This window comes from Scyliorhinus canicula, chromosome 14 (assembly GCF_902713615.1).
Source record: "Scyliorhinus canicula chromosome 14, sScyCan1.1, whole genome shotgun sequence".
Taxonomy (NCBI): Eukaryota; Metazoa; Chordata; class Chondrichthyes; order Carcharhiniformes; family Scyliorhinidae; genus Scyliorhinus; species Scyliorhinus canicula.
Genome location: NC_052159.1, coordinates 54311387 through 54325164, shown reverse-complemented (window position 1 = coordinate 54325164; position 13778 = coordinate 54311387). Strand labels below are relative to the sequence as shown.

Genomic DNA, 13778 nt, shown 5'->3' with positions numbered 1-13778 from the left:
CTTAAACACATTACATCAAAAGCATGAATTACAAATACGATAAAACCGGTTCCTGCTGTTGTTTGCTATCTCGGATTTTTCATAACAGAACAACACTAACGGCAGTAGAAAGCCAAATAGATTTCCCATCCAGCTGGCTCTATTAGTGCAGAGTGACACCAATTGTGACATTTTACTGATTGAATGCACATCGGTACCTTTTATGGTAATACATTTGCAGTCACACATAAATAAATAGGAGTAAATTACCTTTTTAAATGTTTCTTTTTAATATAATGGCATTCAAACTGTAACCTGCCATAGGGATTGCATTTTCGAAATAACACACATCACTACACATAAAACACACAAATGCACAAGCACACTGCTAACTTGACAACAATGGCCTTTTAAAGCACTTGACTATTATGACACAAAGAAAGCGTTTAAAATAATGAAATAAATAAATCCTGTAAAAGTGTTCTTTTATGCTGACCAATATTGTAATGAACTGTACTGAACCATTTGGACTAGGATGGACTCAAGTTTGGACCCTCACTCTTATTACCTGTTCACAGCTGCGATTGTATTTTGGCACTGAAATTACTATTGGAACAGGGAATAAAATCAACCAGAGTTCCTGATTGTTGTTCAGTCAACTCCCAGTAGAACATACATGTGAGTGCATGTTCGGGGAGAACTACGTTTATGCTTCACCGTGATACTTTATAGTTGAAAAACCCAGTGAGACACACTTTTGAGTCTGAGGTCACACATAAAGAATAGCTATTTGGGTGAGGTATGGCACCATGGCCGGCAAACATCCTTACAGTGTCAAAAAATAGACAGAACCTGTACAATGTCTTAAAACAAAGGATATTGTGAACCTATTGACATAATTGGTAGTTATGGGGTGTTAAAATGTTAAAATCAATCTCACTACTTCATCCAGGTTTCAGGTTGTGAATTAACTTCTCTGCAGGAAAGCACCACAGAAACTAATGAGGTGACCTTTTACTATCTGATATCCTGTAGTTTCTCACTTTAGTGACGGTTCTTCAGATATAATAAGGCAATTAAAACATGCATTTCCTGTCACCATTTTCATTTTTGTGTGTGTGTTTTTTTTCCACAAATAAGCATCACAAGAACAAAATGTTTCATGTCTGTTCAAAATGTTTTCTTCCAGTGCGGGTATCCAGCAGATTGTGTTTCCATTAAAAGCAAGATGTATGTTTCCAGTGAGAATTTCTTCCATGCCACTTGTCATGTGATTCCGTTCCCTGCAGAGAGTACAAAAACTTGATTTAAATTAGTCTCATGTTTCCTGTAGAGCTACAAGCAAGCACACAGCACTTGACCTCTGTTTTACAATTGAAGTTTAAAAAAAATATCGGTTAATCAGGACCAATCCTCTCCAGGGATATGCTGAGATAGCAAAGAATGAATGAATAAATTGAGCAAAAGCTACACATTTTATAACCTGACTGAGCTAACTGGATTTTTCTTTTCCGTTAAGAAAAAGCAGGGTATAGTTTTGAGCAGTGGCTTTGATTAATATGTTTGGAGTAATGCACTACAGTGCTGTAAAAGCATTTCACGTACCATTTTCAAAATATTTTGATAAGATACATGCATACACAGGCAAAGCTTACTTGATTTATCTTATCTTGCCCATCCATAAAATTATCACATGGAACCAATAAATGAAGTTCCAGATGGTATCTGGCACCTGCCAAACTGTACACCTAGATTGAGTCAATGTTGCAACCAAATGATTCCAGGTTTTCGTCTCCATTATTCAATCTGGAAGTTTTTTCCATGTCTCAGGCACACTGTGCAGAATAACTCCTTGATGGCAATTTATCTTATTCTAATTTGAATCTTCTCTACGGTTTAATTTTTAATGTAATGTTCCGGATTTACCTTTCCTGCATTTTTACATCACGAAGGGGGCCTCACGGTAGCATGGTGGTTAGCATCAATGCTTCACAGCTCCAGGGTCCCAGGTTCGATTCCCGGCTGGGTCACTGTCTGTGTGGAGTCTGCACGTCCTCCCCGTGTGTGCGTGGGTTTCCTCCGGGTGCTCCGGTTTCCTCCCACAGTCCAAAGATGTGCGGGTTAGGTGGATTGGCCATGCTAAATTGCCCATAGTGTAAGGTTAATGGGGGGATTGTTGGGATACGGGTTACGTGGGTTTAAGTGGGGTGATCATTGTTCGGCACAACATCGAGGGCCGAAGGGCCTGTTCTGTGCTGTACTGTTCTATGTTCTAAGTGGTCTCATTTCAAATTTGGAAATTCCAAAATTTCTTCATCGTCTTCCTCAATGAGTTCAGTTTTGTGGTTCATAGTAATTAAGGGTCAATAAAATATAGGCTGCTTATAGGCAGTATTAACCCTGTAATAAATCCTGAAGCTGGAAGTGTTAGATCTGAAACTAAGTATGCAAAAATAGAATGACCGGTTTACTCTAAGGTGAGGCCCTTAATGAATATTTTGTGTGAAAGACATGCCATATAAAATAAAAGCAAATTACTGCAGACACTGAAATCTGAAAGAAAAACAGAAAATCCTGGACAATCTCAGCAGGTCTGACAGCATCTGTGGAGAGAGAAGGGAGCTAACGTTTCGAGTCTGGATGATTCTTTGACAAAGTGTCAAAGCTAATTTTTCTCTCCACAGACGCTGTCAGACCTGCTGAGATTGTCCAGGATTTTCTGGTTTTATGCCATATAAAATGTTTTGCTCAATATTCCGTTCGTTAAGACCATGATTTATTCTCGGGGTTGAATCCTACAGGCACCAGACACCATCTGAACCTCCATGTATTTGTATATCCAGCTTATACGTCATGTTACTTTTAATAAACTGAGCATGGGGAGGCTGAATATCAAGGCAGGATTCTCCTAAATGTCCATTTCAACTTCAGATCTGGAAAACTGGCATAAATGTGATTTGTAGTGCCCGGCTGGATTCGATGAGTTCCTGGCAATCCTCACTCTTCAGAGTCAAGGAGCTAAGGGACAATAGGGAAAGTCTTGCTCTGATGCAAGATCCCATTTCTGTCCAAATGTGCATTTTGTGCATTTTCTGGCGTGTGAATCTTAACCAATTTTTCCTCTTCCCAACCATTGGGCTGTCATGACTAGCTGAGGCACCCTTACGCTATTCTTGGCTGAGACCAACTATCTCAGCACAGACTGGCTATTGAATCTGGAACTTTGTATAACTTATTGAGGCACAGAATTTACCAGTGAATCTTTGGGTAGCAGCACTTTAACTTACTTTTATTTTACTTCCCCAGTAATGCTAATTTTCATTGTATCTGGGAGTGAAAGCTTGTCATTCTAACATTGAGCATTAGCTTCCATCACAATCTGCTGTTGTTTTCTCTTGCAGAATGAGACTTAGGAAACAAGAGCAGGAGTAGGCCATTCAGTTATCGTGCCAGCTCCGCCTTCCAACCAGATCAATGGTGATTGCCCACCTTCACGCCATTTCTTCCTACTATCCTCCATATCCTTCATAGTTATCCAGAAATCCTTTGATTGCTATATCAAACATGCTCAATGATTGAGCTTCCACAACCCCCCCGGGTAGAGAATACCAAAGCTTCAGCACCCTCTGAGTGAAAAAATTCCTCCTCATCTCAGTCTTAAATGGCCTGCCCCTTATTCTGAGACCGTGTGCCCTGATTCTGGACACACTGGGCAGGGGAAACATCCTCTCCACATCCACCCTCTCACGCCCTGTATCACTTAGCAAGGATTGCCAGATTTGCAGAAAAATGGCGAAGATTGCCAAACAAGAGGCAAAAGATGAAGTAATCGGTGTGCAAAAAATATTGATGCCTACAAACCTCTTAGAACAAAGTACAAATACATAGCTATATATTTTAAAGATAACTAAAGATGGGACAATTGAAAACTTATTCAGGAATGTAATCTTATTTTTAAAAAAAAGAAAGCAGTAAATTGTGTTCTGATCCATATTACTTTCTTCACAGCAAATCAAAGAAATCATGTGTTAGATATCTAATAGTCTGAATTGTGCCTTGCCATCTTGATGCAGTCCCATACCTTCTCTGTTGCTTGGGATTTCCTGCACACTGTAAAACCTCAGTCCACATCTCCAGTTACATGTCCATAATTAACAATTCCTTACCATCAATAGATACATTAATAACGCGACGTTTATATTGCCAAAAGCTCTCAAGTAGCAGTTGTGAAGTGAACACCAATAAGCTTCATGCATCAATGTTCACCATTTCCTTCTCGTCTTGGCAGCTCTCAAATCAGGAAGCTGATGAACTAGGATTTAATTGTTAACTGGTACAGTGTTCCACAGTTTTAGATTTGGTTGCAGCTTGTCAGACCTATGAAAATATGGGCCTCAGGTTAGGGTTGCTTACTGTGATTAAATGTAATCCTGGAGGTTTCATCACATGACAGCCCCCCCCCCCCCCCCCCCCCCCCCCCCCCGCGCTCCAGCCATTTGTCAGCCTTTACATCCGTCCTTGTGACATACGCAGCTGGATTCTCCGTCTGCGGGCTCCTCCCCTTCGCCAGCTGCGCACTCACGCCCGTGGATTTCCAGACAGCGCGGGGGTGCCCACAATGGGAAACCACATTGGTCGGCTGCTGGGCCGGAGGATCCTGCTGCTGGCGGGGGTGCGCCGTTACAGAAAATGGGTGCGGCGGGACGGAGAATCCCGCCCACTGTCTTCCTATGCAAATTGGAAAACAAAAAGGCTCAATACCCAATTGGATGTTACTTGGCTGGCAGCTAAAAGCCTCCCCCACCCCTCAATTTTCAATATTTTGTATCTGGTAGCGAGATATGTTCAAAGAAAATGACAAGAAAAGCAATCATTTTTAATGTGCCAATGATTTTTCACCAAGATTTCACACAGTAGTGTCCTGGAGATTAATCTTCAATTCCTGAAGGGTTCAGGCCAATCCAGGAAGTTTGGCAGCCCTACCTCAGGTGCTGACGGGTCTTAGAGGTTAGGTTCTTAAAATTGCATTATGCTGTTTGCTATGGAGCACTTGTTAATAACAGCAGCCTTAAATGTGCTTTCTGTAATCTATAATCTAAAAATTGGGACAAGATTTTTTTGGTTCTGCTAAGGTTAGGAACAAAGGTAGACTGGGCTGAAAAGTACTAGCAAAGCTGAACAGCCCTTTTCTGGTGTCAGGAGATTGGTTTAGGGGCCCAATAAGGTCTCTCTTTTCCTATGTGGTGCCCAGCCAATTAGATTCATGAACAGCCTGGGGACAGAAATTCTATGCCTATTCCTCCAGGAGCTGTTGACCAATCAGGTCTTGGCAGCTGTCCATTTCAGACAATACCGTCTGGAATGGTGGTATCAGGCAGTAATGTACCCACCAGAAACCAGGATCAGCGAGGACCCCAGGCCAAAGATGTGTAATGTTGGACATTTTTCAGGTATCCATGGAGAGCAGGGCTATGCCTGCGGTCATTTTGGTGCCCATAAAGCGGTGCGACAATACCAATTTTTATCACAGGAAGTCTGACTTTCAGCATAAATGCTTGAATTACAAATTTCACCTTTGATTTGAGAAAGATAGTTTTGTTGAAGGATATATTCCTTTTCAATAATTGAACTTCAAACACAGGTTAATTTGTCCAGCTATCCATTTTCCCTTGAAATAAAATGATTATAATTATTTATTTAGCATAACAAGAAATAAGGAGTCATTGGTATTATTATTCTATCACCAGCAATTTAAATGTTATACATGTCCTGTCTTTTGTTTTCATTATGACCATGGTAAACAATTTAACAATTTACAGGATCATATTCCCATTCAGCTTCAGTTTGACCCTGTTCCACATTCTGCCCAGAGACACACAGGGCCAAACATGCTCATGATTGTATCTATCATTCCACTCAATATCGAAGGAGCCAGGAGTAGCTGGACTATACAAACTATAAATAAATCAAAATAAAATAAAACATGGAGCTTTAGTGTGTTACTGTTGTCTGAAATTACTTGAATGTATCATTTAGGAGAACATAATTTAAAGAAAACTTTAATTTGTTTCTGCAAAGGAGTACTGGATAAATTTGTATTAAATTTATAGATTTTGGGGTTAATTTACAACTTTGCTGTTTGTGGGGTAATCTGTCAGAATGGATTCCCCGCCCATTTTAGTACTTACCAAGTTTTGATCACATTTATTTAAATGAGAGGAGAATCTGCTGGGCTCCACAATAAGTGGGCAATCCGCTTCACCAGGTGACCATCCTGGGAAAATGCTTGAAAAGAGGTTACCCAACACGTTAACCTATCCAGTTAACGGGTACTGGGGTAATGAGAAATTCACAGGTAATCAAGGCAAAAGATGTCTAATTGGTGATATTAAGGAGAAGTTAGCACTGCTGTCTCACAGCGCCAGGGAGCCGGGTTCAAATCTGGCCTCGGGTGACTGTCTGTGTGGAGTTTGCACTTTCTCCCCGTGTCGGCGTGGGTTTCCTCCGGGTCCTCCGGTTTGCTCCCACAGTACAAAGATGTAAGGTTAGGTGGATTGGCAAGGCTACATTACCCCTTAATATCCAAAAAGGTTAGGTGGGGTTACTGGGTTTCAGGGGTAGGATCGAGGTGTGGAACTAGGTAGGGTACTCTTTCCAACGGTCGGTGCAGACTCGATAGGCCGAATGGCCTCCTTCTGCACTGTTGAGATTCTATGATTCTATTCTATGACTGTATATTATGTTGGAAGAAATATGTTTTACCCTCAACTTCAAAAATTATGTTTTGATTCTTTTTTTTTCAGGAGAAATTGACTGCAGAATGTGTTTTCCGGGAGCAGTTTGAGGAAAATTGGTATAATACCTACTCATCGAATGTATATAAGCATGCGGACACTGGAAGACGGTACTTTGTCGCATTAAACAAAGATGGGACCCCAAGGGAAGGGACTAGGACTAAAAGGCATCAAAAGTTCACACATTTTTTACCTAGACCAGTGGACCCTGACAAAGTACCTGAATTATACAAGGATGTATTAAACCAAAGTTGATGAAGACAATCCTTACGCTTGGACCACTGAAAAGCAACCACTATAATGGGTTCACGTGGTGGGTTCTAAATGATTAGCTGTGTCATCACATCAGCTCTACTGTTGCCAAACTTTGTCGCATGCATTGTGTATGGAGGCTTGGATGGGACACGCTGATTTTGTTCTGCACTTAACGGTTTGTCCTCCCAGAGGTGAGCCTGTGCCCACTCGCTTGGTTGAAAAAAAAATAAATGTGTAAGAGGGAGGAATATAGTGAAATGCCGAGGAGAAAGCTGGCCTCATGCATGCTCCAAGATGGGACACGCTTTACATTATTTTGATCAGTTCTATTTCGTTGTGTATCAGCATAGCTGCCATACTTTGATTCGTCAGGATACTGGCTGGTGACATGCTCAAGCCCACGCTGCATTAATAATGGCATGGAGGACTTTAAAAATGATTTAAAATAAAAGAAAAAAAGACAATTCATTCACAGATCAATGGTACTACCCCATAGGGCTTTAAGCAAAGACCTCTTAGTAAAAAAAACAGAAAAGTTAAATTTATTTATAGAAATTCCAAAGGCAACATTATATTTATTTTATATATTTATTTATTATATAGAGTTTATTTTTAATGAAATATGTACAGGCCAGATAGGCATTTCGGAAGCTTTAGGCTTTGTAAGTGTAAAAATGCCAGTGGCCACTATGAACCTGTGGTAAGTTCATGTGAGTTAATGTAAAGGTGCATGGATATAAAAGGATTCCAGTAACCCCTCTATTCTGAAAGTGACAATCTCTTTTGTGCCCAAATTATTGTAACACTATGAACAGCACTCATTATATTGAGTATCACTCTTCTGACTGCTTGATTTATGGCTTTCTTCCTCTTCTCCAATCTCCACCCTTTTCCCCTCGTGGATTAAAGATAAAGTTGGGTCTTCAGAACTTACCTTGTCTCTTTCATATCCAATTCTGTCCATTGCCGTTTCACAGCTCTATGTCAATACTGGGTACCTGGCTTATTCTGCATCTCAAAAATAAGACAACTTTAACTGATGCCGTTGTATAATTTATCACTAAAAGACTGCAGTTTTAAAATGGATTTTGGTAGTAAAATATCTGGGCCTGTAATCATGGTAAAGTGTTATCAGGGTCAGCGTTCCTTTTAGGTATTGTGGTTACTAGGAAATTGGGGAACTCTCACAAGAGTAATGGACGTTAAATTTAAAAAAAAATCCTGTTTCATACGAATTATTACACAATAATTCTTAACATAGTTAACATACTGAAAAAATGTTTTCTTTTGGACTGAGAAGTGTGTGACTTTACCATAGCCTTAGAGGGAATGCTAAAGATTCTTGTGGTATTTTAGGTCTCTGTATTTAACAACCTTTCTGAATATCAGCTCTGAACAACTGCAGCTCTGTAATGCATTAGTTTGGATTCTTCAAGCAACCATTTCTACTTAGTCACTGGGTAAAAGTAACATTTAAGGGGCTCAGACAATCACATTTTCACACCTAAAAGGAATCTCTAGAATTATGATGCTCTTGTCCAGTTGCCTCTATATCACTGTGTCCAAAACTGAGATTGGTATCAAAGAGCCCTGTTGCTTCCTTTACCTGCAGGGAAGAAATCTGATAGAAAGGCAATGTCTGTTATATTACCTTGGCATTCAATCTCTTGCTCAAATGACAGGAACTTAAAATGAAAATTGTACTATTGAAAGCATTGGTTCCCAAACCTTGGCCAGAGTATAGGCACACAAACACATTTTATTTTAGTGCAGCATTGTCAACCATGTAAAACCTATGGAACATACTGAAACTGCTTTGGAAATTTGTCTAGGAAAAACAACTAGGTTCATGTTGTGATTGTCATGGGTCCTGCTGCCTTGAATGCCTGTAGTTCTCTCAAATGATCATTGTTCACAAGGGTAACGCAGATACCTTTCCATAGCATCACAGTCCAGGGAAGAAATAATGAGCGTGAAGATCTTAGCTGTCCAGATGAAATCCGTATCTCCAATGTTGGTCCGCCAAATGTCTTGGTTGGGGTATATGTTTAGTTACAGGTGCTGGCACTTTCCCATTGATAATTCAATGGAACAACAATTTGCATTTATATAGTGCCTTTAACATAGTAAAATGTCCCCAGCCACATCAGGGGAACATTATCAAACAAATTTTACATAGAGCCACATAAGAAAGTACTAGGACAGGTGACCAGTAGCTAAGTCAGAGATCAGTTTTAAGAAGCATCTTATATGAAGAAAGAGAGATAGAGAAGTTCAAGAGGGAACTCCAGAATTTAGATTCTTGGCAGTCGATGAACAGGGATAAAGATGGCATATTGTGGGAGATGCAGTGTATATTGTACTGAATTTTTATTTGCGTTGCAAATGTCTAGAAGCAGTTGGAAATTACACGCTTGCTGTACATGAGCATCCCATACCATTGATACATAGTCCATGAAGGCAGAGGGAACCGTTGCCTTCTGTGCTCCAGTCACTGGAGATTGTGTCAGCAATATCTCCCCTGCCTCTGAAGATGTAGCCATTGCATTTACTAAAGGGCAGATTCCTTCTCATGCTCATTTTTAGTTGATGGCAATGCCCAAAAGTTTCTTGGATTCCAATTTTTTTGACCATTTCCAGTAAAAAATAACAGGGGCGGGTCATAAGCAGACAAGTCACACATCCGACTGACCATCAATTATTGATGGGCTTTCTGGCTCACATGCACTGCACTTACAATCTGAATGCTGCAGCTCTGTCTGTAACATTCAAGGATTATACTGATGGTTTGACTTAATTCATTCTATTGAAGTTAGTTAAATGAATACACTTGTAGAACATTCTTACATACCAGGTGGTGCTGATTAGTGAAAGGTTCACTGATAATGTTATTTTACCTTTGAGGCTGAAGTAGCGATATAAGCTTGATGGACTAAGAGTTGTAAAAGGTAATAGTGATGTATAACAAATATATTTTATTCTGATCTTTGTCAATGTATCTGCCATATCTAAGCATTCATTATATAATGCCATGGTTGATTTCCTGAAATGTGATTGGCTGCTAGGTGTGTATTATTGCATAACACAACACACCTAATTAAATATGTAATTTAATTAATAAATTAATATTGGACGATCAAAATATCATATCAGAGTAATGAAAATCTTTAAGTATTTAGGGGAGGGTGAGTTATTTCAGACAATGCTTGTTTAGCTTGTCATCAAGCAAATGCACTTTTGTGGATTTTTCAAAAAGCAACTAGAATTTTGCTTAGATTCAATTTTTATCTCCTTTTTTCCATCTCTATACAAGTTGCCTGTCATCACATATTCTACAGGTAAAAGGATCAAGTCTTGGATCACGTGCTCCTTTGTGACCAGTCTTATTGTCCAAGAGTGGTTGACGTGTCTGCGTGGGTGTCCTCCGGGTGCTCTGGTTTCCTCCCACAAGTCCCGAAAGACGTGCTGTTAGGTATTTTGGACATTCTGAATTTTCCCTCTGTGCACCCGAACAGGCGCTAGAGTGTGCCGACTAGAAGCTTTTCACAGTAACTTCATTGCAGTGTTAATGTAAGCCTACTTGTGACACTAATAAAGATTATTATTATTAACATTGTGGAATTCCAAGAGAGGCTGCAGGTCTCATTCACTCCTAGCATTGAGCTCTAAATAGTGCTTCAACTGAGAACTCAACTGACCAAAGTAGGTGGATTGAAGCCATGGGGACATTGGTACAACTTTTGTTATTGGGCGAGACTTTGCTGACAACTAACTGGGCTATATTTGTGCAACATTCTTTTTCACCACTAGGACCTTAATTTCAAAGGCAACTTTGAAACAGCTTGGTCATAAAGTGTTGAAGTGAAGTCCTTTTTCAGAATTTCATTGTGATATTCAAACTGAATGTTTAAATTTTGGTAGGTTTGTCGTTTCTCCTTGAGGGAAAACCTATTGTACTGTTTGGTGCTTTTCACCACATTATACCTACCAATTTGGACCCAGGAACTTGCCATGTAGAAAATCAAAAGTTCACTTCCTGGTACATTGTGACGGCTAGGACATTGGCACACCAATATTTAAGTCACTGGAATATTTATTTTTCTAATTGTTTTAAAACCTCACCACTCATTTTCTTGCATTTTAACATTTTCTGAGCCAGGAACATTCCTTGTCATGACTGGGACAGGTTCCCCATCAAGACAATTCAAATAGTAGGATTCAATCCAACAAGAACAGCTAGATATCTTTAAGCAAGATAAATATCTTAATGTGCTCCACAAAAGCATAATGATGGATAAGTGAAAACTAAGCTAATGTGGGGATGTTAGGAAGGGGAATCAAAAGCTTGGTCAAATATGTGGACCTTCATGGAACATCTTAATAGAAAAGAGTGAATGGAGAAAAGATGGAAGGAAGTTCAAGCCCAGAATGCTGAGGAGACAGAGGCATGGCTATCAATAGGGTAACATTGGAGAATATTGTACGAAAAGCTGAAGTTGGAGGAAAGGAGATATGTGGGAGGAGGTTATAGGTTGCAAAGCTAGGGATAGGTTAAATTTGTACATGGTGGATTTAATAGTGAGGTTCAGAGTTTTAAAATTGAGGCATTAAATGATCCAGGCCACTTAGAACAGATGTGATAGGTGATTCCTGATGAACAGGATATGAGCAGCAGAGGGTGCTAACAAACGGCCTCGTCATGCCCGACTTGGTGACGTGACGAGGCCGATAAATCTTGCGAGAAGCCTCTCACTAGATTTGCGATGCTTGGAACACCTTGGGAGATCTAACGAGTTCTTGTGAGATATGGGCCTGGGCACTTTCACCTGGGCACCCTGACACGGTCAGGGTGGCACTGCCAGGCTGGCAGCGGCACTGCCAAGGTGCCAAGTTGCCCGTGCCTGGGCTTGGGACCAGGGGATGCCCTGCTCTTAAGACGTAAGGTGAGGGGTGATCGATGACCCCCTGAGAGATAAGCTGTGGTAGTGGGGGGGGGGGGGGGGGGGGGGGGGGGTCTGGTGGCCACAGTGGGGTGTCCAAGGGTGGTTGAGAGAACGGGATAGCATTTAAAAATGGCCTCTTCCTGCACTGACAAGCTCCGCCTATCAGTGCAGGAAGTGATGTAAGTGCGGCTTTGGCATGGCATTCCCGAACGAGGCCAGAAAAAACAAGTCTCATTTTATAAGAGGTCATTCTGAGGAAGACCCCGCTATAGGTGGCCAAAATATGTTTCTTTTTGTGCAATAGATCGCGCCCATAGATTTGCATGAGCTGTAGCTTACAAAGGATGGAAAATGGGAGACTGACCAAGAGTATTGGAATATTCACGTCTAGTGGTGGCAAGGGTGTGGCTGGAGAGTTTCAGCAGCAGGTGGGTGGAGGTGGGAGGTGTTACTGAGCATGAAGTAACTCGTCTTTGTGATGGAAATGTTGCAGGATTCGAAGGTCAGCGTCAGGAGGTTGAGGTTGTGAATAGTATAGTTTAGCTAGAAATAGCAGGCTGGGGGGGATAGCGAAATTGGTAGTGCACATTTAGTGCCAGGGGTAGAAGACAATGGCTCTGGCTTCTCCAATGTGTAATTGAAGGAAATTGCAGCTCATCAACTTAAGCCAGTTAAGCAGTTTGACAACATGGAGGCAGTTGACCAATTCCCCGATGCTTCAACATCTGGTATCTATGCTGAGGAGTGATGATCTTCACTCATTGGAACATTTGAGTATGCAACCTTTTGATTGGAAAGCAAGTACATGAAAATCAATACTTTAAAATAGGCTGATGTATTTTGTTGTCAGTTTCTCACCTTTCCTTTTGAAGGTGGCGACTCAGGCATGGGTTTGTTTTCAGTAAGCTTTCATGAACAACAATCTTGTTCATGTATCTTGGATATGTGGGTTTTCTTCACACATAAGCCAAGACAGTGAGTGTTAATATCATTATTATTATTATTATTCAAGATTTAAAAGATAATGCTGAAATACTTAGCATATCAGGCAGCAATTGTGGAGAAAGAGTTCATGTTCCATTGTTAGAACCAGTTGTTGTACTTGACATTTTTTAATCCAGGTACGCTAGAGATAATTGTAATTACCTCACTCCTACCTGGCTGAGGTTGTATACTTTATACACACCAACAATGAAGCCCGAAAGCTTGCTGGACTGTGTGGATCAGCACTGAACACGTATTGAACAATAGGGTCATTAGGAAAGCCCCAGCAGTGACCCTTTTTTAAAGAATTTAAAGAGATAAAGACAGAAATATTTGTTTCTCTATTACTCTTTACCATGTTTCAAACTGCTTCACACACATTGAAATAACAAAGAAGCAATTTGTATTTGCATAGAAACTTTCACGTGTTCACAATATTTGAAAACGCTGCCACAGCCAGTTAAGCAACGTTGAAGGGTAGATACCGCTGTAATGTAGGCAAACACGGCAGCCACAATGTTCACAACAAACAATTAGTGATCGGTTAATCTGCTTGATATTGGTTGAGGGGAAATTTTGCCAGGATTTGAGGCGAAATCCACTGCACTTCTTTGAATAGTTTAATAGAATCTTTTTATTGTCTACTTATGAGAGACCAATGGTCAAGATAGCACTTCCAACACTACGGCACTTAGGTGTCAGCCTAGATTGTCTGGAGTGGTGTTTCAATACTTAACCTTCTGCCTAAGGCTGACAATGTCTTTGAATGCAGTGACTACAGGCAAAGGCAGGCGTAATTTTGTACGCAAGTCAATTTTGCACA

General features: G+C 40.5%; 1 protein-coding gene across 4 annotated transcripts in view; it reads left to right on the top strand.

Annotated features, from left to right (window-relative positions):
- The window catches only part of LOC119977743 (fibroblast growth factor 9), a 98487-nt gene extending 90526 nt beyond the window's left edge, over nt 1–7961 (top strand). For all 4 annotated transcript variants that reach the window (XM_038818946.1, XM_038818945.1, XM_038818943.1 and 1 more), the window contains exon 4: nt 6783–7961. In XM_038818946.1, coding sequence (XP_038674874.1) covers nt 6783–7028 — 246 coding nt within the window. In that variant the 3' untranslated portion in view covers nt 7029–7961. The remainder of the gene's footprint in view (nt 1–6782) is intronic.
- Nucleotides 7962–13778: the final 5817 nt, after the last annotated feature.